The 27,110-nt window shown below is 41.9% G+C and overlaps 2 protein-coding genes across 8 annotated transcripts in view; one reads left to right on the top strand and one right to left on the bottom strand.

Moving 5' to 3' along the window:
• The window catches only part of CC2D1B (coiled-coil and C2 domain containing 1B), a 63,858-nt gene extending 46,722 nt beyond the window's left edge, over positions 1–17,136 (top strand). For all 3 annotated transcript variants that reach the window (XM_053313648.1, XM_053313649.1, XM_053313650.1), the window contains exons 20-25: positions 89–147; positions 10,453–10,504; positions 13,484–13,583; positions 15,135–15,225; positions 16,102–16,232; positions 16,728–17,136. In XM_053313648.1, coding sequence (XP_053169623.1) covers positions 89–147; positions 10,453–10,504; positions 13,484–13,583; positions 15,135–15,225; positions 16,102–16,221 — 422 coding nt within the window. In that variant the 3' untranslated portion in view covers positions 16,222–16,232; positions 16,728–17,136. The remainder of the gene's footprint in view (positions 1–88; positions 148–10,452; positions 10,505–13,483; positions 13,584–15,134; positions 15,226–16,101; positions 16,233–16,727) is intronic.
• A 474-nt stretch (positions 17,137–17,610) lies between these two features.
• The window catches only part of ZFYVE9 (zinc finger FYVE-type containing 9), a 118,181-nt gene continuing 108,681 nt past the window's right edge, over positions 17,611–27,110 (bottom strand). For all 5 annotated transcript variants that reach the window (XM_053313642.1, XM_053313643.1, XM_053313644.1 and 2 more), the window contains 5 exons: positions 26,324–26,404; positions 25,232–25,394; positions 23,129–23,234; positions 22,422–22,598; positions 17,611–20,068 (listed from right to left, as the gene is read on the bottom strand). In XM_053313642.1, coding sequence (XP_053169617.1) covers positions 19,907–20,068; positions 22,422–22,598; positions 23,129–23,234; positions 25,232–25,394; positions 26,324–26,404 — 689 coding nt within the window. In that variant the 3' untranslated portion in view covers positions 17,611–19,906. The remainder of the gene's footprint in view (positions 20,069–22,421; positions 22,599–23,128; positions 23,235–25,231; positions 25,395–26,323; positions 26,405–27,110) is intronic.

Raw genomic sequence — 27,110 nt, 5'->3', positions numbered from 1 at the left:
ATTCATATGTATCTAATGCTTCATTGAGAAAGTTGTTGATTAGTTGCTCAGGGACATATTGCTCAACTATATTTCTCTCTTAACTTAGGAGTGGCGTCAAATGATTTGGATGCATTTGTGAAATTTGAATTCCATTACCCTAACACAGTAAGTACAAATCAAGATTTGGGTGTTCTCTTAATTTCTAGACCCTGTATTATATGTCAGATAAAACAGTAGTGCCTGAATCTTCTATATCATTTATGATTTCTGAGTATTGGTGGTTAGCATTCTAGAATGGCAGTGTAAGAACTGATTCAGTAATCCAAAAACCTTTGTTTTAAGATGAGAGTTAGGATGCTTTATATTTCCACTCATGCTCTAAAAAGAATGGAAATTGCAAATGAAGGTGCCCATCTTAACTTCTGTGCCCATATAAACTGTAAAGATTTTGTACAGTCTGGTATATGATAGCTTTAGCAATTAGGCTCCATATACCCACACTTTGCCTTGATCAGAGATGCATCAGGCAGAAATTCATCAGAGGCATCCCTAGGAATTGATTAGGGAAACTGCACCTGTTAAATGTCTGCCTGGATGCATCCCTCTCCAGCCCAATGTGCAACTGAAAGACCGAGGCAAAGTGTGGGTACATGGAGTCTCGTTTCTAAAGCCATCATCATATGCCAGACTGTACAAGGTATTTACAGCTTATATGGCACAGGTTAAGATGGGCACCTTAACTTGCAATTTCCATTGTTTTTAGGCCATGAGTGAAAACGTAAAGCATCTTGACTCTTACCTTAAGCCAAAGGTTTTTTGAGTACTGAATTTCAAGGAGTTTTGAAAAAGAAAATCTGATTAGACACTCTGGGAAACAGCTAACCCAAACCACAAGGTAGAACTTCCTGATGTTGAAAACCAAGAACTTAATAAAACCTTCAATTAAGATAAAGTCACACTTGCTCCCCCCACTTGAAAAAAACACAATTACATGAAATTAGTGGATTCAGTAATAGTGTGTTATCCCACTTCATGATTATTCAGCAGTGAATAAAGACACAACAAGAAGCAGGAGATTTGTGTTTACTTTAAATATGTACTTCATTTTTTTCTTTTTCTTACACACACACACACACCAATGATCATTAAAAATAACAAATATTTTAACTAATTTCTCTTCTCAGAATTTTCCCATAAACCTCACAGTTCTCCTGTTTCAGTTAATTTCATAATATGGGCCTGTGGGCTCTGGGAGGCCCACAGGCAAGAGCCGAAGGCCTGCCTTCTCTCCTGCTGTTACTCCTCTGCAACTGGTATTTAGAAGAATATTTCCTCTGAGGCTGGAGGTGGCCTATAGAACTCAAGACTAGTAGCCATTGACCTGTCCTTCATGAATGTATCTATACCCCTCTTGAAGCCATCCAGGCTGGTGGCTGTCACCACAACTTATGGCAGAGAATTCCATAAGTTGATTTTGCATTGTGTGAAACAGAACTTGCTTTTGTCATTCCAAAATTTTCTCAGCAATCAATTTCAGGGGATGACCCCTGGTTCTAGTGTTATACAAGAAGGAGAAAAATTTCTCTCTCTCAGTTTTCTCCACACTGTGCATGATTTGATAGACCTCTATCATATTTCCCGTCATTCGTGTTTTTTCTGAACTAAAAAGCACCAGGTATTGTAGGCTTGCCTCATAAGGAAAGTGCTCTAGGCCCCCTAATCATCTCCATTGCCATCTTCTGCACATTCTGCAGTTCTGTAATGTCCTTTCTGAGGTAAGGCATCCAGAACTGTACACAGTACTCCAAATGTAGTTGCACCTTGGTTTTTATAAGGGTATTCTAATATTAGCAGTTTTATTTTCAGTCCCCTTCCAAATGTTTCGAAGCATGGAATTGGCCTTTTTCGCAGCTGCCACATGTTCAGTCGACGCTTTCAATCAGCTGCCCACCACAATCCCAAGATCCCTCTCCTGATCAGTCAACGAAAGCTCAGACTCCATCATCGTATATGTGAAGTTGGGGTTTTTGCCCCAGTATGCATCACTTTATACTTGCTAACTGTGAATTGCATTTGTCATTTAGTTGCCCACTCCCCCATTTTGGAGAGATCCTTTTCTCCTTGCGATCTCTTTTGGATTTCACTGCCTTAAATAGCTTGGTATCATCTGCAAATTTGGCCACCTTCCTGTTTACCCAAACTCCTAGATAATTTATAAATAAGTTAAAAAGCACCGGTTCCAGTACAGATCCCAGGGGGACCCCACTTCTTACTTCCCTCCATTTACAGAACTGTCAATTTATTCCTACCCTTTGTTTCCTGTCCTTCAACCAGTTGCCTAATCCATACATGAACATATCCCCTTATCCCATGACTGCTAGGTTTTCTCAAGAGTCTTTGAGGAAATTTGTCAAAAGCTTTTTGAAAGTCCAGATATACTAAATCCACTGGATTACCTTTATCCACACACGTTGACATTCTCAAAGAACTCCAAAAGCTTAGTGAGGCAAAATTTACCTCTGCAGAAGCAATGCTAGTTCTCCTTCAGCAGGTCCTATACTTATATATGTTAAACAATTTTATCCTTGAGAATGCTTTCCATCAGTTTGCCTGGAACAGATGTTCAGCTAACCAGCCTGTAATTTCCCAGATCCCCCTGGATCCCTTTCTGAAAATTGGTGTTACATTGGCTACTTTCCAGTCCTGCCAAGACACAGCCTGATTGTAGTTATAATCTATATATTTTTGCAAGGTCAGCAACTTCACATTTGAGAACACTCAGGTGGAGGCCATCTGGTCCTGGTGATTTGTTTCGACCAAGCCTTCTCAACTTAGGCCCTCCCAGCTGTTTTTGGACTACAGCTCTCATAATTCCAAGCTACGGTGGCCAGTAGCCAGGAATTATGGTAGTTGTAGGCCAACAGATGCAGGAGGGCCGAAGTTGAGCAGCCCTGGTTTAGACAGACAGTTTAGAACAGGCATCCCCAAACTGCGGCCCTCCAGATGTTGCTGAACTACAACTTCCAGCATACCCAGCCACAAAAAAATTGTGTCTAGGGATGCTGGGAGTTGTAGTTCAGCAATATCTGGAGGGCCGCAGTTTGGGGATGCCTGGTTTAGAACATTATCTCTCGTCACCTCTTTCTGATTCAGTTCTTTAGCCCTTGTCCCTGAGAAGCTTTCTTCAGTCACAAGTATATGCTCAGTATCCTCTTCCGTGAAGACATATGCAATGACAATGAGCCCCTGGTGGCGCAGTGGTAAAACTGCTGCCCTGTAACCAGAAGGTTACAAGTTCGATCCTGACCAGGGGCTCAAGGTTGACTCAGCCTTCCATCCTTCCGAGGTCAGTAAAATGAGTACCCAGAATATTGGGGGCAGTATGCTAAATCATTGTAAACCGCTTAGAGAGCTCCGGCTATAAAGCGGTATATAAATGTAAGTGCTATTGCTATTGCTATATGCAAAGAACTCATTTAGTTTCTCCATATCCTCCTTAATAATCCTTTAACTCCCTCATCACCTAACAGACCAACTGCCTCCCTGGCAGGTTTCCTGCTTCTGATGTTCTTAAAGAAGTTTTTGTTATTCCCCTTGATGTTTTTAGCTAAACGTTCCTCAAACTCTTTTTCTCCTCTCTCTTTGTTTCCTTGCATTTTTTTTGCCAGAGTTTTTGTTTCTTTCTGTTCGCTTCATTTGGGCAGACCTTCCAATTTCTGAAGGAAGTTTTCTTCCACTTTATAGCTTCCTTGACTCTATGTGTTAACCATGCTGACATCCTTCCAGACTTGGTGACCATTCCTCCTTTTTGATATACATTCTAAGTGGGCTTCTATTATTGTGCTTTTAAATAAACTCCATCATTCTGCAAAGTGACTCTCCTGGTTTTCCCTTTTTAGTTTTCTTTTCACCATTTTAGAGCAATTTCCTCTTCTGAAGTTCAAACACTGTGTTAGATTCCCTTGGTGATTCTCTCCTTGCATATATGCTGAATTTGATCACACTATGGTCACATGAATTTGATCTATGGTCACGTTATGGGCACATGAATTTGATCGCACTAAGGGTTCCACAACACTGACATCTCGCACCAGGTCTTAGTTTTCTAGCAACTATGATCTCCTTCAAGTAGACAGTCCTTCTAGCAACTATGATCTCCTTGAGTAAAACATTCTACAGTTTGCACTGGAAACAAATTGATTCTTATTTTTTTACTGAAAGGGGAGTGTTTAGGATTTAAGAATCCCAAGATGAATTATTATAGTTCTGCCTCTTTTTGACGCCTCGCTGATTCCCTTCTGCAACTTCCAGTCACTGTCAGCATTTTGATCTGGAGGGTGATAGCATATCCCTAGTACCACATTTCCCTTCAGACCTTGTATTGCCACTCATAGAGTTTCTGTGGAGGATTCTTGTGTTCCTAGGTTTTCTAGCTTGTTAGATTCTATCCCTTCTTTAACATACAGTGCTACTCCACCCCCAGTTCACCTCTCCCTGTCCTTTCTATAGAATTTATCCAGGAATAACTGTCCCACTGGTCCTTACTGTTCCACCATATTTTCATTATGCCCACTATATCTATGTTTTCATTAGAAGCCAAGCATTCTATCTTTCCCATCATGGCTCAGAGGCTTTAGCATTAGCATATAAGCACTTATACATTGAAAAACCTTCCTGGTGTGTACCTTTTTTTTGGCCATTTGATTTCTTTGATCAGCTAGCACAGCCTTCTTTCTGCTCTTTATCTGATTGTACTCTGTCCCCTTCTATTTTATCTGAATCCTCCCAACTGCATTTTCCAACATCGTTGGTGCCGACGTGCACCACGACAGCTGACTCCTCCCCAGCACTGCATAACAGCCTATCTAGATGTCGCATGACATTGACAACCTTCACACCAGGCAGGCAAGTCACCATGCGGTCTACATGCGGGTCACAGACACGTCTCTCTATACCCCTAATGATCAAATCGCCCAGTGTTAGGAGGCCCCCACCCCAGAGTTGTATCCCTGTGTGAGAGGATATGGACTCACCATTCACGGAAAGGGTTCCTTCTAAGGGAGTGTTTTGCTCTTCCTCAGAATGATGTCCTTCTTCCTTCCCCGAGACCTTCATTCTCTATGACAGCAAAGGAGCCATCGGCCTGGGAGTGGGATGCCTCTAGCTAGCACGTCCCTGAAGGTCTTGTCCACGTACCCCTCTGAGCTTCTCCAGATCAGCCACTTTGGCTTTGAGAGAACGAACTTGTTCCCTGAGAGTCAGGAGCTCCTTGCACCAAGCACGCAGCCATGGCTTCTGCCCAATGACCAAATAGTCAGATATGCAACACTCTGTGCAAAACACTGGGAAGTGCCCCCTCCCCTTTTCTTTCAGGATGGTGGTATGTATATATAGGCCTTAAATAGTGGTGTATATATAGGCCTTAAGCCAATATATATCAGCTAAATCGTGTGTGTTTCTGTGCAAGCAAAGTCATATATAGGCCTTAAGCCAACCTGACTGAAATAATTTTTTATTTTTTTAAAATTATATCCCGTTCTTCCTCCAAGGAGCCCAGAGCGATGTACTACATACTTAAGTTCCTCCTCACAACAACCCTGTGAAGTAGGTTGGGCTGAGAGAGAAGTGACTGGCCCAGAGTCACCCAGCAAGTATCATGGCTGAATGGAGATTTGAACTTGGGTCTCCCCCATCCTAGTCCAGCACTCTAACCACTGCACAACGCTGGCCTATAATATAAGGCATAATAGTCCTTAACCCTCTGAATTGCACCTTTTTACCATACATAGCGACCCATACTCTGTTTTATGAACCCCCTAGAGAACAAAAGCCGCCCGATTCCTGAAACCCCCAAACTTTTAAGGGATGGAACCTATAGGAGCCCTTATATTTTCTTCTTTTTCACCTTCCTTCACTCAGGTGCCTTGAACAGCCACCCTCTCCCCACCTTTCCAGGGCTTGTTCTCTGGCTGCGCTTTTGCTCTGAAGGAGCTGATGTGAGCTCTTCTGGCCTTGGCTCTTCTTCTCCTTTTAATAAAGCTATGGCATGTTTTAATGATACTTATTCATGTCTGTTTCTTTTCCTTCAGTCTAGAAAGTAGTATATTTCAAAGGTTGTACACAAGTGACGTAGCCTCTGAGCATAGACGGAGTAGATTTCTTCACTTTTAAGCCTCAGCCGTCCATTTAATGGCTGATAGGATAATGGCTTACTCAAAACAGTCTCATTGGAATTAAAAGGGCATTGAACATCCTTAACATGTTCTTTTAATTTCAGTAGGATAGCTTTGAGTAAGTTCCATATTACATCAGTCACTATCTCTTGTTCTTGCTATATTCTCTACAAAATAGGAGAGGATGGATTATTGGCCTTTTTGTTTTAAATATAACAACAGATCTTATGCCCTGTGGGATGTTTGACTAATATAAATTCTTTGAAAACAATCTTTGAGCTGGGTGGGGTGCTGGTGGGTTTACCATACAGGATCTACCACCTACATTTTTAAAAATGACCTTTCCATTATTCTCCCCTCCCCCAACACAATTTTTCAGGAATTGTTTAACTGTTCCCTCATCATATGGAAGCAAGTCTCACTGCTTTAAATAGCGTTTACTTCCTTCTAAGTGTGTATATAAAATTGCAGGTTCAGTTATCAAAATGCTGCTGGAAAAGGCATGTGTACTCCAAGCCCAGCATCCTCTTTCTCACAGTGCTCAGCTACATGCTTCAAAGTACAGCAAGGAAATCCCAGAAACCATTCCCACCTAGTGCCAACAAACTAATGTTGTGGTGTAGACTGCCCTTGAATATGAAGGTTCTGCATGAGAGCCAAACTGCTGGTGAATATAGAGGCTTCATTTATGTGTGGCCAGATATTTTGGCTCTGATGTAGAGCCTCCATGTTCAAGAGCAGTCTTCACCAGAATGACAGTTTCTTGGTGCTGGGCGAGAATGGTTTTTAGACAAGAACATGGGTTCTGTTTTTGTTTCCTTCCTCCCAGGCCCTCAAAGCATAGAAAGGGGGACCCCATTTATTTATTTGGGGCTTACTTCTGAGTAAAAGTGTATAGTATTGGGGCCAAGGAATCCTTTTTTCGGAGCTTCTTAGCAGGGATTCCTTGGCCCCAATACTATACATTTTTACTCAGAAGTAAGCCCCAGATAAATAAATGGGGTCCCCCTTTCTATGCTTTGAGGGCCTGGGAGGAAGGAAACAAAAACAGAACCCATGTTCTTGTCTAGGATCTCTGATGGTCCTGATTCCTATGTGTGTTTACTCAGAGGTAAGCTCCAGTGGAATCAATGGACATACTTTCTAGTAATTTATTCCAAACTTTGCTGAAGGACTCTGCTTCCCCCCCCCACCCCTCCGCCTTTAGTGGGGGTGAGAGAAAAGACAGAAGGAGAGATAGAAATGCCCATGAAAAGAAAGAGAGGAGGAGGGGTGGTTTTTTAACTATATAAGTGCCAGAGTACTCATAGACTTTCCTTATCAGGCACTTATATTTAGAACCAGGAAGTTGCTTGTTAGAAATTCCCAGGACATGTCCCTCCCAACTTTGGCTTCAGAATTCTCAGTGGCCAGACGCAGTTTTACTCTTACCTAACTTTCCCTTAGTTATTTTCTCTGTTATGGGACTTTGAACAGTAATTACTCAAAAATCACTAGACTGATTATTTTCAAACCAGCAAAAAGCACTAGTCTCTTATGGGCCTGAATTTTGGGGGAATGCTAAAAAGGCACCAAACATTTAAAAATATACATTATCTATGGCTTTTTTTTAAAAGGTCACTAAAACTTTTAACCTCTTTTTAGGAGTTAAAAACATAAACTGCTGTATCTCAGTCACTTTGCAACAGATTTGCACCACATTTGGAAGGTGCTATCTCTTGGTCTCCTAGTAGATGTGCACACGATTTCAGAGGGCTTGGCTGGATACTTTTGACTTAATAAGCCATAGAATTTTCAGGGATTATAATGGTCAGCATGTTTAAAACACTCATCTTAACTATACTGGCACAACTGTGCTAGTATATATCTCTGATTATATTTTAATAGATTGCTTCATGCTGTTTAGCTTTTGCCTCATAGTTTCCACCTTAGGCAGCTGAATGACCGATGTGTCTGAAATGAATTGGGAGAGGGAGCTGGATGGCCACCTTTGGTGAGAGTAGCGACTCTTCGCTTCATTACCCTAATACAAAGGCTTTTGTATGCTTTTCTCTAATGTTCGAAGTGCTCCACATTATCATAGTTGGTTATAACTATCCTGTAAGGTAGACCAGAAATAATATCCCCATATTACTGATTGGGATTGCAGGTAAATAACTTGCCTAAAGGCACCCAGTGAATTTATGGACTAATTCCTATTGGTGGCCCCCTGGAGGAAACCCAAACACCACTTATTTGCAGCCCATTACCACCCACCCCTTTGTGGACTGCACAGGCCCGTCAAGAGTGGGGGTGGAGAATGCCTGCATTGGGTTTTAAGTGGCTGCTCCTCTTCAGAGGTGCATACAATAAATTGGCTCACTGGTGCCATTTTTTTCCAGCCTGTTGCAACCGGGCAGCCATGTTGCTTAACCTGCATGCTTCTGAGAGACCCTCAGGGCCAATTTGCTGGGTACATTTTTGTTTGTTTGTTTATGACAGCCCCCCTCCATTGCCATCTTTAGGCAGTGACTGAAGACACTTTTATTTTGTAATAACCTTCCTTCCTTCCTTCCTTCTTTCCATGTGTTAAATGTCAGTTGGAAGAGATATTACCACTGTTTTATACTGTGTATGTGTTTAACTTGTTTCTGTTTATTGATCACTTGATGGCTACACTAGGCTTATATTTATGTAGAATGGGATATACATTTTTTAAATCAATAAAAATAATTCATTGTTATACATAAAATGTAATGTGTGAATAAGCCAAATGCACATACCATACCGGTACACTTGGAGAATCAAGATTGCCTACAGCTCCCTTGCTCAGTACAGTGCACTCAGTTGTAAACCCGAATTTGCTGCCATGTAACATGTGGAAAGGCTGTTAGTATGTGAACTACAGAGAAACTGAATACTTACATGCTATTGCTGAGTTGAGCAAGGAAGCGCGGAGAGGAGAGGGGACAAACAAACAAAAAAAGCATTAAAAGTAACTGAAGAGAGTGGTATGGGGCGTAGAGAGGAAAAGGACCTGATAGACCTGGGGTAGAGAAACATGGGTGCGGGGAGTGGGCGTGAGTAAAAGGCGCGGAGAAGAGATCATATGTTATGTATAGAGAGCAGATGAACAGAGTAGGTTAAAAATATTGAAACAAAAATGCTTTTCTGTGGTTGATGTAGCAGCATGGCCATCGTGAACTAATAAAAAAGTAGGCCTCAGGGTGATTTGACTTGAGAAGAATCAGTCCATAGTGGAGTCTGGTCTCCATTGGAATAGCAAGGACTGAGAATTCTTCTTGTCTTTCTAGGCTAATGTCACTGCTAGCCATGCTTGATATGAGGAAGCAACAATGGCATTTGTATTTGGTGGTTGTGGATTTGAGGCTCCAGAGGCAACTGAGAAAGAGAGTTGCCTCTGAAAGCTACCCTCATTATCAAGCAACACAGGCTCTGTTTTAGAAGTAGCTACAGTAAATGGACCACACTGTTCTTGTTCAGTCCCTAGTGATGTATTCTACTGTGCTTTGGGTTAGTAGTTAATTTTGATGTATGATTGGATTGTCATAAACAAAAGCAGTAAAGATGTAACTTGTTGAATGATGTCTTTGGAGCATATTTGGTGCCGTCTCCAGAACTACCTAATGGTGCAGCAGGGAAATGACTTGACTAGCAAACCAGAGGTCCCCGGTTCGAATCCCCACTGGTATGTTTTCCAGACTATGGGAAACACCTATATTGGGCAGCAGTGATATAGGAAGATGCTGAAAAAAGGCATCATTTCCTACTGCATGGGAGATAGCAAGGGTAAACCCCTCCTGTATTCTACCAAAGAAAACCACATGGCTCTGTGGTCATCAGGAGTCGACACCGACTCGGCGGGACACTTTACCCTTACCAGAATCCTATACTCTTTCCATTCTTGGGAACAAGAAAGACAAATAAAAGATACATTTAGTTTCCAATATCAGACTTTTGATTGGCAGCAAAGCAAAAGTAGTGAGTGTTTGCATTGGGTCTGGCATATCCTTTCAGCATTCTTATTCAGTATTTGTTTTTGTTGCTTGTATATTTAATTCTGAATTTGTACTTGATATATTTGCATTCCATTGCATCTTATGTGAGTTCTGTACATTTTACTATTGCATATAACTTCATGTATGTGTTACATACATACATGATCTTTTAGATTTCCCCCGCCCACCGACAAAAAAAACCCCATCTTATGTCTTCTAATGAATGTTAATGGTGTTTTGCTACAGATGTTTAGTTGCCTTTTATGTAAAACTCTTTTTGTCTATTTTTCTTAAAACAGGAGCAAGCTCAGAAAAGTAAAACCTCCGTGATTAAAAATACCAACTGTCCAGGTGCGTGAGTGAATGCTTGGTGTTCCTTTTTTTCTTTTTTGGCTTTCTGTGGGATTGTCATTTCAGAACTAGGCCAAAAGAAGTAATTCTACTTTTACATCAGCTTCCAGAGCATAGTTGGGATATCCATTTACAGCAGTAATCATTTTCTGTTTGTGGATTTCTTAATAGAATGATTTCTGCATATAAACCTATGAAGCTAACCCTGCTAACTGAGCAAAGAGGCACCTTTTTTGTGGTGATATACTCTCTCTCTCTCTCTCCCTCCCCCCATTCATTTATTAGCAAGGGGAGAGGAACTGGCCCTATCCAATCCCAGCATAGCATCCCTCCAGTGGCTCTTGCTGGTGTCAGTCTTATGGTTTTGTTTTTTAAGACTGTAAGTCCTTTGTGAACAGGGAACTATTTTATTTAGTTTTGTTTTTTCTGTGTAAACCACTTCAAAAAACTTCAGTTGAAAAGCTGTATATAAATATGCATAGTATAGTCATATAGGACTTTGTATATGCAAAAAAATGTGCTCTGTCGGTAAGCTATGGCATTTCCTGTAGGGATTGAACATGCAAACTTTGAACACCTCTGATGTTCAATACAGGTGAACTTCGCAATTCATGGACTCAGCATCCGCGGTTCAGTGTATCTGCGGTTGGGTAATTTATACCTGTCCTCAGCATACAGGGGAGGGGGGGGGAAAGGGTCCATTCCCACATATTTGTGTTTTCAGGGTGGCCATCATTTTAATGAAAGGAGCCATTTTGTGGCTTGTTTGGTTTTTGTTTTTGTTTTTGAAATCCTTGTGGGGAAATGGCAGATTTTAGACTTTTGTGGGGCATTGTGGGATAGCTGCAGACCTGCAAAGCACAGCAGCACACTTTATTTCCATTACTTCCACTTTTTTCCAACCTCCGGTAACCTAACACACACACACCCCATTCTCATTGACTTAATATTTTAGCTTAATTTTTTAATTGTGTCTTTTTTACGATCTTGTTTTTAAATTTTGCTGTAAACCGCCTTGGGATTGTTTTAATGAAAGGCAGTCTATAAATTTAACAATAAATAAATAAATAACCCCACCCCCAGGTTGTAACCATGGCTACAATTCATGGTGGTAGTGGAAAACGGAACCTTGGCAGATAACAGGGTTTGCCTGTATGCTCTTCATTTCACCACAAAGCCTCTACCTAAATTTGTTTAAAGGTGCCATGTTTTCTGGTTGGGTAGATTTGTTTGGATCTATGATCTTATTTTCCTAAGCTATGTAGCTCTCTGGATCTCCCTGCTCTTTGATCTTAGACTTGTCCCCTCCCTGTTTTAATTTTAAACCAAAGCTGAAGGCTTTTTCCCCCCAACAGGCCTTCACCTAACTCTCTACATTTCTCTGTGACTGCCCTTCATAATTGCATTATCCTACATTTTGGTGGTTTAGAGGTTGTGTTTTATTGTGTGTATAATTCGTTTTTTTTCATGTGAGCTGCCATGAATTCATTTATGAAGATTGGTGGCACATACACCTTTTAAGTAAATAAATAACTGAATTCCCGTGACATTGATTTTAAAAGAAACTTTAAAAGGAGGATATTTTATTTAAGGATTACAGAGATCAGACTGTGACTGTTTGTCCCACAGGATTGTAACACACCTGCACCTGGGATAATTTTTCTTGTTTTTTAAATTTCTTTGCTCCACCAGCCCTTACAGAATGAGTAAACTATATTTAAATTCCCCCTGTACCTTGCCAGTTCAGCAGGAGAGTGGGGGAGGAGTGGCGTGAAAATAAAAAATAAGCCAGTGCTGGTGCTCAAGCTCTTCGGTGTCTACACAGGGGACTGCTGGGATCATAGCCCATCTGTTCATTTTATTTCTAGGAGATCATTGTTGGATGACTAATAACCCTTGAGTTTTAGTACATAGTGTAAGAATTGCAACAAAACCCTTGATCCCTTTGCAACTTTTCCGTTAAATAAAACAGAACAAAAAGCAATCTATAAATTCTCTAATGAACTCTGTAGTGTGTTTCTTTGTTGAAGTTTTTTTTCAGACAGTGTTGGCAATCATAAGCAAGAGGGCACTTTGCAAGAATTAAACTTTTCTAAAATTAATACTTCTCTTGTAATTTAAGTGATGTAACATTTGCAAGAAGTAAGCTCCCGTGTAAGCTTTGATTATAATTTTTTGTAAAGCAAAAAGTGAAATGAATGGGTCAAACGAAATGTGGTCATTTCTGAAATGGCTAGTATATGAGCTAACACATAATTGGAACTATGATTTTTAATTGATACAATTACTTAAAATCATGTTCTTAGCTTTTGTTTTAGCTTGGGGGCGGGGTTGACAGACAATGGAAATATGTAGTCAGGTGTATTAAACCAGTCAGATGATTGTTGAGCCTTGGGTGCACCCACCTCCCACCATTCCTGTTGCTCAAACTGGCAGTGGTAGGACGGAGAAAGGGATGGAGGCGAAAGCCTCACTGCAAGGTGGAGAGCTTTGCTGCAGAGGGAAGAGCTTAGTTGCATGAGATTAGAAAAATCTGCTTGGATCCAAAAAACCAGTTGCGGGGTTTTACTTGCACAGTGGAACGTTCCTTCTCCTGCAGCCCTTTAAGATACTCCTGGGGATCAGAAGACTGGAATGGTGTGCAAGATGGCCCAGGAAGCTGCAGTGATGGAAGTCAGTAGAAATTGGACGCCATCAGCTACTCATCTGCTCTCTGGATCCAAGCTATTATGTTTCGATTTCATTAGCTGAGAGTGAAAGCCAATTCAGAATTCATTAGGGAAGACTGAGAAACAATTCAGACATTAAGCAGAACACACAGCACCATATATACCTCTTCAAATATGCACCAGTAGGAACTGCTTGATTGAAAGATCCCCATGTGTGCATTTTGATAGGGATAGCCCATGCCATGCTCAAATTGGTTCCATGTGTTTTAATACCTGCATGTATGCCATTTATCTTTCCTTGCATTTCCAGAATATGATCAGCTGTTCAAGTTAAACATTAACCGAAATCACAGAGGTTTCCGAAGAGCAATTCAGGCCAAAGGAATTAAATTTGAAATTTTCCACAAAGGGTAAGTATTAATGCTCAATGAAAACAGCTTCAGCAGGGTTGAATGAAAGCAAGGCCTTGTGAATTCTGCATAAGGAATTCTCAGATTTAAGAAAGCACAAATGTTGTGACCATGTTGCTGCATAGATCTTGCTGTAAACATTTCATTGCTCATTATTACTTCAGTTCCACAGCAACATATTCCAAACTCCACAATAGCAATCTGGGAGGATGTATGTAGGCAAAGGTGGTTTCCTTCAGACATTCACAATGCTTGACTCTCTAGAGTAGAGTTGTATAATACTGATATTTTCTTCTTAGCTGGTTGACAGATGCTATATATTCTGGTGCTTGTCAAGGGTTTCCTCTGCAGAAATTCATATGCTGTCATCAAAGTTCATGAGAATTTTGAATTCCCAATGCCATGGCTAGGATGGGACTTCAGAAAGGATTCATCTTCAATTCTCTTAACCTGAAGACTGTTCTGCCTGGGTTTTGTCAGTTCCAATGTAAAACACAAATCTTCCTTGCCAGACATACCAATTCAATGCATCTGATGCTTATGAGTCACAAGAGGACTGTACCACTGCCAAACCAACCAGGTCATAGTAGGATCAGAATGACTGTTCAGGAATAAATTGGTAGTATCTGGCATGTTTTCCTTGAGTCACCTTCCACACTGTAGGGCCTTATCAGCTAGTGGGTGAAGCAGCTATCTAAACACAGTCTCCATAGAGGAAATTCACAAAGTATTGACTGTCCTTCCTTGGCCAAAAGCATTTTGTAAATAAGGGATAATATGTAACTGGTATATAACACTGAACACTTTAGTGTCCAAGGTTTTCCAGCCTGGTGCTGCAAGCTGCTACACTGAGGTGATAATCAAGGTGTCCCTTTATCTGTTACTTAAATGTTAGTTCAGATACCCCAAGGACTTGGAGCCAGGACACATGACTGTTTAAACTAGAAGATCACAGCAGCAAAGAATGACATTAAGTTGATCAGTTTAAGGCAACAGCTTTCTGTCTCTGTGCAGCATTTCTAGTTACCTAAATTTATTGATGGCAAGCTTACCTGTTAGGCTGAAGAGGTAGATGGAAATGATGAGTTTTATGCATGTGTGCCATTTTAATTTCTTGCAGGATATGCCCCATTCAAGTTCTTTAACTGTTCTTTAAGAGACATGAAATGCCCACTTCCGCTAGCGCATTTGGCAAAATATGGTTCCCTTCAGCTGATTTCTTAGTCTGTAATGATGCATAGGTCTCCCCTGCTGTTAGACTAAAAATGGAGATGCTAAATGTGTCTCTGTAGTCTATAATCCATTTACTCACCGATTTTCCTTTCTAGTTTTTGTGGTTAAGAATTTTTACTTTTGTCAGCCTTACATCTGACTACTTATAGTAGTTCTGCTGAATTGAAGGGCTTTATAAAAGAAATAAATTAGTAGGAAGAAACTTTATCACAGTTTGAAATCTTGAAATAATATGGGGGTGATTTCTTGCTGCTGCTATTTTTCACCATGTTTTTAAGAGTACCTGATTCTTCCACTGACATGGTTCCCCCTCCCCAGGTTCTTATTCAGGAGTGATAAGCAAGTAGGAACAGCACATTTGAAACTGGACAAATTGGAATCTGAGTGTGAAATTAGAGAAATCATTGAGGTACTACTTTAGTTCTTGAAATAAGATATATTGTATATACTGAAGCAATAAGGGCTTTGGGGGGTGGGCACAATTCCCTATGGCAGTGCCATTGCTGGTGTAATGTTTTTCCTCCATTCTCAGTGACAAACACATTTGCCAGGGATATGCCACTACAAAAGTGCTTGGAGGTGGGGGGGTGGGGAACAAGACTGTCCAGTGGGTGGGGAAGGGGGTCCTGAAGTAGACACAACTGGAGTTTTCTAATGATATGGTTAATGCTTTGAAAAGAAGAGAGTTCTTTGGGCAACACAGCTGAAAGTTAAAGGGGAGAACTGTTGTCATGACACTCTGACAGGAGAGGGCAACAATTTAGTGCTACTAATAGGAATTATCTAGAAAAGGCTATGATTTGGTCCATGTTATTGGACATTAGGGATGTGCCCAAATCATTTTGGTGCCTCTTTGAAGAGGCATCAAAATGATTCAGCCCCCTGCAGCCAAAACGTTCCAGCGTGGGGCGAGGGGTCCCCTTAGGAGGCAGGCAGGCCCCTTCTGCGAGCCTCTGCCACACCATTGTGGCGCTGTACTCCGTCAAGTTCTACTGTGACAGCAGCAGCCTGTGCTGCTGTCTCCTTGAAGTCGCCCACCACCATGATGGACTGCTGCTGTCATGGTAGAACTTGATGGAGTACAGCACCGCGACGGTGGAGGATCGCAGGTGGGGCCTGCCTGCCTCCTCTTAAGGAACCTCTCCCTGCCCCCCTGGGATCTGCCCGAAGTATTTTGTGCACATTCCTACTGGACATGAATATGTGGGACTATTTGGGAATCTGCTGCTGAGTGTTCAGGACTGAACACTTCAAAATGAGTCTTGCCTCTCTTCCTTGTATTTAGGTTTTGGATGGAAGGAAGCCGACTGGAGGGAAACTAGAAGTGAAAGTGAGACTCAGGGAGCCCCTTAGCGGGCAAGATCTACAGACAATTACAGAAAACTGGCTAATCCTTGAACATTAGTTCCTTTGAAGGTAGGAGCATTTGTTTGTTCACATCCTTACTAGCAACCCACATTAAAAAAAAAATCAGTATTCCTCTATATAGCTATGACTGTCTTGACAAGTTAGGTTATAGAGTCATGTCTTGACTTGTCTTTCAGTGAAGCATGTTTTGTTAAACATTGCTATCCCTACTGTCACTAATGCCTGCCACTAAAATTTCTGTCAAAAAGTGTGAATCGCCATCTGCAATCTCTTTTACACAACACCCCTTCATCCCAGTCGCATATTATATCCACAAGAGGAGTGCCTTTAGAAGGATTATTGTCCCACATGCCTGCCATCTATACATTTAAGACTATAATACTTGTTTGGGTGTCTCAAGTTGACTTTGAAAGCAAACTACAATTAATATTTTGTATAATGGAATAATGGGTGTCAAGACGTTCACTGAAAATGATTAGTGAAACTATGCTGTATAGTCCAATTTATATCTCTGAAACTGTTAATTTCCCCCCTCTACCACAGATCCAAGAATGCTAAAAGCTGCAGAATGGATTTTACACAGAGCTTCTGCAAGCACCAAAGATGTTCAACAAATGCACTGCTGAACATAACATCTTTATTTTCATAACTATCATATAGTATGAGTTCGTAAGCTTTGTAAGTCTACTACTGAGAGGAGGAGGTTCTTGATTTATTTGTGAAGAGAGACTGACCTGCCTTAAGACTTGAGACTAATATTGCTGATACAACATGAATGTTGCCCAAATGCTGAATTGGGCAAAGGAAGGGTATGTTTTCAGGGGTGGGTGAAGGTTTTTTTAAAATGGGTGAGCACTATGCTAAGAGTTGTTGTAACAGTGGAAGTTTATCATGTAAACTTGCAAATAAGATCTTATGTTCCCAAGCCTGGAATAAAGTTTAATCTAATGGAGGAGTTAAGGTCAAGCAGCTGTTACTTTTAAGAATTTGCATGTGCTCTTTTTAAATGGTCTGTAAAGAAGCTTCTGTTATAGCTCTCCATGTGCATAGCCACTCCTTTGCTTTAGAGTAACACTAGCATTTTGAATGAGTCCTGTACCATCTAGGAGATGGCTAGCAGCTGCTTTGAGTTCTCTCCCTCCTCCTCCCACCTTTTTTGTTTTGGCTTTGTGCGCTTCTTCCTTTTCAACCAAGAGAGGCAGAACTAAGGTTTCTTATGCTACAAAATTTGAGACATTTAACAATTTGACTTAAACTCTTCCCTATTTGAGAATATTATTCTAAGAATCCAACATTGTCTGCTCTTCATCCTGGTTCTTGGCCCACAACAGGGGAATTTCAGAAATCTCAGTGTGTGTGTGCAAATAAGTTGACATACTGGCAAAATTCTGCTTCCAACTTCCTAGTGGATGGAGACAATACACTATTCAGTTTTTAATTTTAATAAATTTAATATACAAAACTACATGTTGAAAATAAAAATATAATGCAGTCTTTTGCAGTGTTAACTGAATTTTAAAAGTACATTTTTTTCTTTAAACAAATACTCATTTCTTAATATGGTAATTTTAAGGTCATTTTAAAGGCTATGGTTGAAGCAAACCATTCAGTCAATAGCATTTTGCACAAACATAACCCAAACAAAATGATTTCTGCAGGTGGAAAGAAGAAAAAGTTCAACCTTGGTCCCCCCCGCAACTCTAACAGTAACTTTAAGACTAAATTAAGGGAGTTGGGGAGCAGCTTCTGCGGTGATATTTGAATGCCATCTCTTGAAATGGGACTCTACTGCAGCTCAGTTCATTCAAATGGATTGTGGAGATCTTGCAAGTAAAAGTTAATGCTGACTTTGTCACAGAAGGGAGTTTAAAGCAACTTTTTATATGCAAGGAAAGCAGAGAACAGCAAACAGAAGAATTGTCCCTGCAAAGGATTTTACAGGTGCCTGTGTCATCTGTCAGTCCTGCCTACACCCTGCCCCCTATCCTGATGGAATATTGAGCACCTGAGTTCTTGCAAGGTACAGCATCGTCTAAGAACTCTTAACTGTGTTCAGAGCATGTGGCCAGCCATTAACAACTAATTCAGTAAGACTTCATTTTAAATACATATATTCAGATGTGGGATTAACTTTTCCTGCTCTTTCATTTTGAGCCTAGCTCTAACTCTAGGCTTATCCCTCAGGGTCTAACTGCAGTTTAGTATAAGCTGCGTTAACAAGGTTTTTACTAAGCTTAGGCAAGCAATAGGAACTTGCTCACACTTGAGCTATACTTTACTACCTCTAGAGAAAAGTAAACTATCATAGCTATTTACATTTGCTTTTTTAAACACAGAGTTAACTTAATCGCAGACCTGTAACAACTGCTGTCCACCTTTACCCCCAAATAGCTCACCAGCTTGCTGCATGGAGAAGGGACAAATCAGATGCTGCTCCAATTTTAGATCTCTGCATAAGAGGTCAAACTTGTTCGACAAGGTCCTGACCCCACTTGCTTAGTCCATTATCCCTTTGTACGCTGGTAGTAGCTAATTTGAATGACAGCAGCTGGCTGCTACACTTCTTTGGACAGCTCTTTCCATTGGTTATCAGTTGTCCAGGGAAGAAAATTAGATGTGAATCGTAGTGTTTTCACATTCTTTTGCTTGCTCGTTGCCAGCTTCAGATGCTGCAGCAAGGGGGCCCAAGCTGCTCTCCTCTCAGATGGCCTTTCAGGGGAGACACAGTACAAGCCTTCCAGCCTGAAGTGAAAGCCAAACATGCAACAGCAGCCAGACTATTAATAGTTCTCACAGGCTAGCTTTACATGGTGCCGCTACTATAAAGTGTTAAGTGCAGGCTTAATGCTAGGGATCATGTACGTACAGTGCATACTAATCAAGAAAGGATGTTACCTTTTTTTAATTTTTTTTGGAAAAGCAGGACCAACTGGAAAGAGAACAGGAACATCACAATTGCTTTTTAAGGCTAACAATTCTCATGCCTGTGACAGTTTTTTAAAATTCAGAGGAGAAAAGATTTGTGATGGCAGATGCTTGCCACCTCAGTCTGAGGGGACAGTTTATCACAAGTAAAAAAGGTAAAACTATCCTATTTACACACACAAAACTGCAAGCTTAATTTACATACTGCTTTTAGAGAGGGATTTCTGCTTCCCTTGGACAGACATAGAAGGTACCCTCACTCACCCTGCTTTCATTCTGTACATCTCTATAGAATATCCCAACATGTCAGAGGTACTTTGACCAATAAGCTGGTCAAAATAATGTAAACGATAACTTTTTAAAACAGAGAAATTAACCACAAATGGCAGTATGAGGTCAGAATGGAGGTCTTGATTGTTTCTTCATAACAAGTTCATCCACAAACATTACAAATGCTGACATTTCTTTTCCTTTTATTTATGCCCCAGTGATCTCTGCACCCGTTGAGCATTGAATACATGTCTGCAATTGTCTTAGGACATGACCATTACTTGTTTCTAATCCATATCAGAAGTGTATTAGCTGCAAATATAGCATAGCCATTTTGTAGTATAGAAGCTGCCCTGATCCTGTTTGTTGACAAATGCATAGACAATTCCAAATTATAGAACGAATGTTCTCACCCCCACCCCACCCACCCCTCATAATAGTGTTAACAAAGCTTAATTTTCCAGTTTTAAAGTGCAAATGATTCAGATAACTGCTGCTGGAACAGGTCTGAATGGAAAATGAAGTCCTTATGAGATGTTTTCCAGAATATAAAAGATGAGCTCCATTATGACTGGACCCTCACTCAGCTGGCATGCCCCTCCATGAATCACTGGAACTAAGGCACTGTCCAGGTCATTCATGTATTGAGAGGGCAGTGGCTGGCCATTGCTCCCAGCCTGGTAGCCAACCTAAAACACACACAACAAAAGAGAGGAAGTGTAAGATTTTAACTCTCATTCTTGCTCCAAAGCCGACGGTAGCATCACTAAGCAAGATATGACATGGTACACACTGGGTATATTACTGTGGAATGAGCCTCTCCTGGGATCCCAAGACCACAGTGAAGTATAACCGAGAATATGCCACCTGAGGTGGTTTCCAAATAAACAGCCCCTAGATTTTGTTTTAAACCAACTACAGGGATGGTGTTGAAGCTCAATAGTAGAGCTTCTGCTCTGCATACAAGAGGTTCCAGGTTCGGTCCCAAGCATCTCCTGGTAGGTTGGGGAAAACTCTTGCCAGAAACCTTGGAGAACTGCTGCCAGTCAGTGTAGACAATAGTGAGTTAGATGGTCTTGTTTGGTATAAAGCAGCAAGCCCTGTACTAGTCCCAGGATGAAATAAATGTCCTGGCTCTAATTATTATAATAGATGGATCAAGGAGTGCAACTTTCAAACAATGTAAAAGCTGTTAAGACCAAATCTGCAGAACCCAAATTCAAGCTGTGTTAATAGTATAGGCAGCAGTATCCAATCCAAATCCATCATCCTCTATAATAAAAGCCTCCAGCGTGATCCCGTGTTGCCCGTGTCTTTCTCGGCCGTTCTGGGCATGTGCGGAGTGCATGCCCAGAACAGCCGAGAAAGATACGGCTGCCCAGACACAGGCGGCCATGTTCAGCGATCGCAGGGGGTCCGGGAGGACAGAGGCAGCAGCGGGGGAACTGGGAGGGCTGGGTTGGCAGCAGAGGAACCGGGAGGGCTAAGGCGGCAGCGGGGAAACCGGGAGAGACACGGGCGGCAGCGGGGGAACCGGAAGGGCTAGGGCGGCAGCGGGGGAACCGGAAGGGCTAGGGCGGCAGCGGGGGAACCGGAAGGGCTAGGGCGGCAGCGGGGGAACCGGAAGGGCTAGGGCGGCAGCGGGGGAACCAGAAGGGCTAGGGCGGCAGCGGGGGAACCAGAAGGGCTAGGGCGGCAGCGGGGGAACCGGGAGACCAGAGGCGGCAGAAAAAGTGACCGGCTCGATCGCCAGGGGCAGCAACAGAGCACCCGGCCTGGCCGCAGGGAGGCAATGTCGACTGCAGCGGGAGCGGCCCGACCACCAGGAGAGGAGCAACGGCGACAGCGGATCCGGCCCTGCCACGGAGAGCCCAGAAGAAGGGTCATGAGAGCCGCCGCAGAGCGCCCGCCCGCCCTCCCAGCTGCCCGAGTCCTAACCTTCGCAGAACAGGGAACCATAATTGGAGAAGGAGAGAGGAGCTCGCAAACAGAGCTCCTCTCTCTGCAAAGCCTCGGCCCGAACTGGCGTTTTGGGCGCAAAGGACGCCTGGGAGTTCCGAAGAGCGTCAGTTCGGGCCGAGGCTTTGCAGAGAGAGGAGCTCTGTTTGCGAGCTCCTCTCTCCTTCTCCAATTATGGTTCCCTGTTCTGCGAAGAAGGTTAGGACTCGGGCAGCTGGGAGGGCGGGCAGGCTGCGGCGGCAGTAATTTGGGTCGATTTGGCCCCTAATCAGGTGGGGGGTGCGGCGGAGGCGGTTGGTGTCCTGCCGCCCCAATTAATGAGATAATTACGGCGGCAAGCAAGAGAGCGGCGGGAGGGGTAAGTAAACCCTCCCGCCGCTCTTAAAGGTACCCCCCACCCAGTGCCACTAGCGCCCGTTATTTTAACGGGCTGAAAAATACTAGTAGTTCATGAAAAGCGAAGAGCTTCAGTATCAGGGTTGGTAAGTCATGTAGCCGCTAAACAAATCCTAGAAATTATAGACCAATTGAGACTGGAACTTTTATATAATATGATCAACAGGTCAAAAGCTTGTACAAGATTCACATAAGCAATACATAACAGGGACTTAAGAATCATCAGTCATCTTATAAGGTGGCTATTGAAACTGTTACAACAAAACCAAAGGAGTACACTTGTCAAAACAGATTCTTGGACACTTCTAGAAAAATGTGTATGGGCTGGAATTTATCATGTTTAATCACATTATGAGAAAGTACCATTGCACTCTCTTTTAGCCTATACAGTCACCACATTGGCTTACCCCAGAACCAACCCATGCAATTAAATAGGAGAGTGTGCTGTCTTGAAATCATTCCTGGTATCCTGATGTCCTCCCAGCACATTTCTTTATTATGTAAACTAGTACCTGTGCCATGTGTAGAGGGGTGGTTCAGACAAGCCACCCACCCCGTAACACATGATAAGCGAATATTAACATCTGGACGGGGTATTCTTGGCACATCCTCCTTGGGTGGGGGAGATTATATCATCTGGACACGCCCAGAGAGAATTTTTCATAGAATTAATTGCTTTTGACTTACTTGATCAGCATCAAGTGTAACACGCAGACCCAGCTTTGTCATTCCATCTTCCTTCAATAGTTTCAGGTGAGGGCACAAGGCCAGGCAAAAAGCCTTAGCCACATTCTCAGTCAGCCTGCTGTGGTCTGCTGGATCACTTAGGCCATTATGTTGGTCATCATTTTCCAGAAAGAAAACCTAAAGGGAGGAAAGAAACTGACTTTTGCAGTTATGCTTTGAACAATTTCTGTACTTACAACATTCTTGCAACTTGAAAACATTGTAATAGACAACTTTGGTTGTAATAGACAACTTTTGGTACCTTTGGTTTCCCATCAAGCTCTGGCAGCTAATGAGAGCTGACTGAATGTGCACATGTTCTTAATTAATATAGGCTAGATTTCATTGCGTGGTTTTCACTTGTCTTAGAATGGCCCCAAGACTCTCCTTATCTATTAGCTCTTAACAGTACACTACAAGTTATCTTTTAGCTATTTTCTACACAGGGAGTACTTCTATGTCTATGTATCCTCTGATGTGTATGGGGGAATATGCTTTTGAGTACTTAAATACTTCAGTCTATCTTAGTATGTATATTGGTTGATCAACCTGCATTAGTAGTTCTCCCTCCACAGACACATTCCCCAGTCAACAAAGATTAAGGAGCTACATCATGCAAGTCGCTGAAGAATCCTGTTTTTATGTATACAATAGTTTGGTTTCCTCACCTCTGTCCACCTAATGACCTTCCCATTTGCTTTATATTCCGAACCATGGAATATCTTCACACTTGTGATAGACTCCATGGACTTTCCATCAATGGGGCTTACAACACTAGAAAGAGTAGAAAATAAGCAGCTCTCCATTAGTGGAACATTTCCTTAAATCTTATGCCTTTACAAGTCTAACTGAACCAGACAGATCAGATGACTTTGAGTTGGTTCTGGTTCAGATGACCAAACAAACCAAAGTTAGTTCAGCTGTGAATGCAGCCCACAGTGCTGCCAAACCCACTTGCTTCCTCCTCAGACAGAGCTGCAACATTTCAGTCCTAGTTTGTTTAAACCACAATGGTTTAACAATGGTTTACAAATGAGGATTTGAAATTAGGATTAGATTCCAATTTGAAATCCATAGCTCCCAGGTTTAGACAAAATGTGAAGCTGATGTTTAAATAAGAATTCCACAGCATTTAAATTGAAGGGTAAGAAGAAGGAAGGGAGCACCAGGCTAAGCCTGCCCACCTTACTAAGACAATTAGTAAACTGCTGTATGGCAGTGAGCTATCAGTTAAGACAAAATAGGCTATATGCAGAGGTTATCTTTTCAGATACTTTGTGGTACTAGAGAAACAGGTTGTTCATCTGTAACTTTTGATAGAGACCCATCAACATCCATAAGAATGGGTTCTGCGCCTGCTCAGGACCCTCGTAGCAGAATGCCACAGCTCATTGAGGTGACTGAGCCCCACCTCCATGTCCACAGCGTGCTATTTAAAAGCAGGCCAGTTGCCATTTTCTTCAGTTCTTGGACGACTGCTGTGGAAGACAATCATCTGGAAACAAGTGAGTTCATCAGGAGAATAGCATGCACACTCAATACTCACGTAGGGTAGCACAACTGCAAAGGGGTGGTTCGGGAGGGTCTTATGGATGCCCACGGATCTCTACCAGATCAAAAGTTACAGGTGAGCAACCTGTTTATCTAGATTGAGATCCATAAGAATGGGTGTTTAGCTAGCTCCCAATGGAAGAGGGTGCAGTAGTAGCTTATTGTAACACCCGCTTCAAAATGTTTCTCCCAAAGCTCTCCTCGGCAGCAGAGCACACATCTATGGCATAATGCTTGATGAAAGGTAACTCAGTGGACCAAGTTGCAGCTTTACAGATTTCCGTGAAGGTTACCCCCCGATAGGTGTGCAGCTGAAGAAGCATAGACACGGGTAGAGTGGGCCTTGATTGATTCAGGTGGTTTCACAGTCTGTGACTTGTAGGTCAGCGTAATGAGCTCAACTAGCCATTGACATTCTCTGTCTTGAAATGCAGGAGCTTCTCACAGAGCCCTTGCATGCCAAAAACAAACGCTTGGTGGATCTAAAGTTCTTTGTGCAATCTTGGTAATATAAACAAGCTCTTCGCACATCCAAGGAGTGCACTGCGCATTCTAAAAGTGTAGACAGGTCCCTGAAGAATGTAGGAAGAACAATGTCTTGGTTGAGGTGGAAGTTGGACACTACCTTGGGTAAAAGGTTTGGGTCCATACGCATTAGCACTTTATCAGGACAGATCCTGGTGTATGGTACACCATAATGCTGTCAATTCACTACTTTTAGCTGTAGTAATGGCAAACAGGAAGGCAGTTTTCAATGTCACTAGTTTGATGGATGTAGAGCTCATTGGTTCAAATGGGGTCTCAGTTAAAGCCGAAAAGACCAAGGATATGCTCCATGGTTCTACAGGAGCACTTTTTTGAAGCACTGCCAAGTTGTGACCTCTTCCCATATTCTAATGTTCAAAGCTTTCAAACTGACTAACTGGGCAAAGAGGCACCTTTTACCGTGGTGATTCTCTTTATTTAGCAGGGGGAGAGTAACTGGTCCTATCCACCCCCAGCACAGTACTTCCAGTGACTGTTGCTGGTGTCTATCTTATGTTTCTTTTTAGAATGTGAGCCCTTTGGGGACAGGGAGCCATCTTGTTTGTTATTTCTCTTTGTAAACCGCCCTGAGCCATTTTTGGAAGGGCGGTATAGAAATTGAATTATTATTATTATTATTATTATTATTATTATTATTATTATTATTATTATTCAGAGACCACGGCTACATTTACCCTTTGTTGAAGTTTTTGTCATCATCCACCCACTGAATGTGCACATGCTCTTGAGGCTCTTCAGCATCCATTTTACCACAAGCAATAGTAAAGTCTTTCATCTCCCTCAAAGCCTGCCTCAGGGAGTCCATATTTTCAGCTGTTATCTGGACCATGACACCATCTGGGTAAGACACAACACAACCACTGAAAACAACCCACAGCTATATTATAAAGCAGAGCTCAAAATGCATGATGGATTAACACCATGTCAGATTCAATAAATGCTGCAAAACAGTTATGTCCTAAGACAATGCTTGGAATGTATACATGGTGGGTAATTTGGGATTGCCTCCACCTGGGATTGCCTCAGGGCACCTGATGTGTCCTGAGCAAATCTCACATTTGCTCAGGGCAAATATGTGCATAGGCCCAATCCACACAATCTGTACAAAATAAAGGCATATAGATCATACAGACTGAGATAACAGAATCCCAATTCCCCACTGCATATTTTCTGAAAATCAGCACAAGGCTCCTGTAAATGTACTTTAGAAGCCAGTTCTTGCTCAAAAGTAGACTATAAACATAAGCAAACACAATACACATGCTTGGGTGCAGGACCTCAGTCAGCCCTTTCTTGAAAGTGTGCACTGCCTGCATTCTAGAGAACCAGATGAATTCAAAACATCTGGTGATGCTTAAATTAACTTTAGTGACTTTTTGAAGCACTGCCAAGTTGTGACCTCTTCCCATATTCTAATGTTCAAAGCTTTCAAACTGACAACAGAGTACATTTCACTAATTCTACCCAAGATATCCTTCATCCCTTAAAAAAATCTAGTTTCCCCACTATTGCTAGGTGGAATATTGCAGGTCTTAGCATAGGAACCACACTCTCATATCTACATGCACACATCACTTTTCATTTGTTTATTTAAGCTAGTGCCTTGGGACTTGTTATCCTCAAAAGGATACTAAGTGAGCTTAGTTGAAAAACAGTAGAACAATACTTTGTAAACAAAGTACATTCTAACTACCCAGGCCCTTTACAGCAATACACTTCACCAGGGAAAAACCAGTGTACTTGGTGAAAGCACATGAAAATCTTACCTTCTACAATACTGGACTTTGCAAGATAGCCTGAAGAAGATTTTAAAGCTCCACTGAACACAAAGAAGCTGGCTCCAGTCACTGCAACAACAGGAGACAGGAGATTCATGCTGTGTGCAAGAGCTGGGTTGCAGAAGAGGATTGGCTACAAAGCAGCAAATGATCCAGACAAAGACCATGCTGTACAAATGTATGCAAACACCACATGTCTGACATTTGAGCAAAGCTTCAGGCAATTGTTTTCTAAACCAAATGAACACTTGGACTAGTTCAAGTAATAAGAACAAACAACATACTACGAATCCATTTTAATTTATTACCAAGAATGTAAACTGACCACATTTTTTTCTCATCTGAACACCATTTTAAAAAGGTAACCTTAGAGCTAGTTCTGGGTGCTAAGGTAATATTACATCTTACTAATGGGCCCATTTCCTAATAAATATTTTTTTAATCCTCTCCCAGAGCAATGAGATGTTCCAGACAGCTTTTGAAAGGTGAGTTTCCTAGGGAGGAAGGGAGCACTAGAGAGAGACCTGAGCTCTCTTAGTGAAAGCCTATTTCTTTACTAAAATGAAAGACGGATGATAGGGAGATGACAGTAAGCCCTGCCCAAGGCAGAATTCGTGCAGTGTCCAACAAGCCAAGAGTCACAGACCATTTACTACCATCTGACAGAACCAGTTCATGATTACTCATTTTTCCAGAGCACCATGCCTGCAGTCCCTCCCTTACATTTCTGGGGGAAATTCTATACAACACGTGTGAATGACCAGCCAAAATATTT

Source organism: Hemicordylus capensis, chromosome 4, assembly GCF_027244095.1.
Source record: "Hemicordylus capensis ecotype Gifberg chromosome 4, rHemCap1.1.pri, whole genome shotgun sequence".
NCBI classification, from domain to species: domain Eukaryota; kingdom Metazoa; phylum Chordata; class Lepidosauria; order Squamata; family Cordylidae; genus Hemicordylus; species Hemicordylus capensis.
Note: the sequence above shows the minus strand (reverse complement) of the source record. Positions and strands in the feature narration are given on the sequence as shown.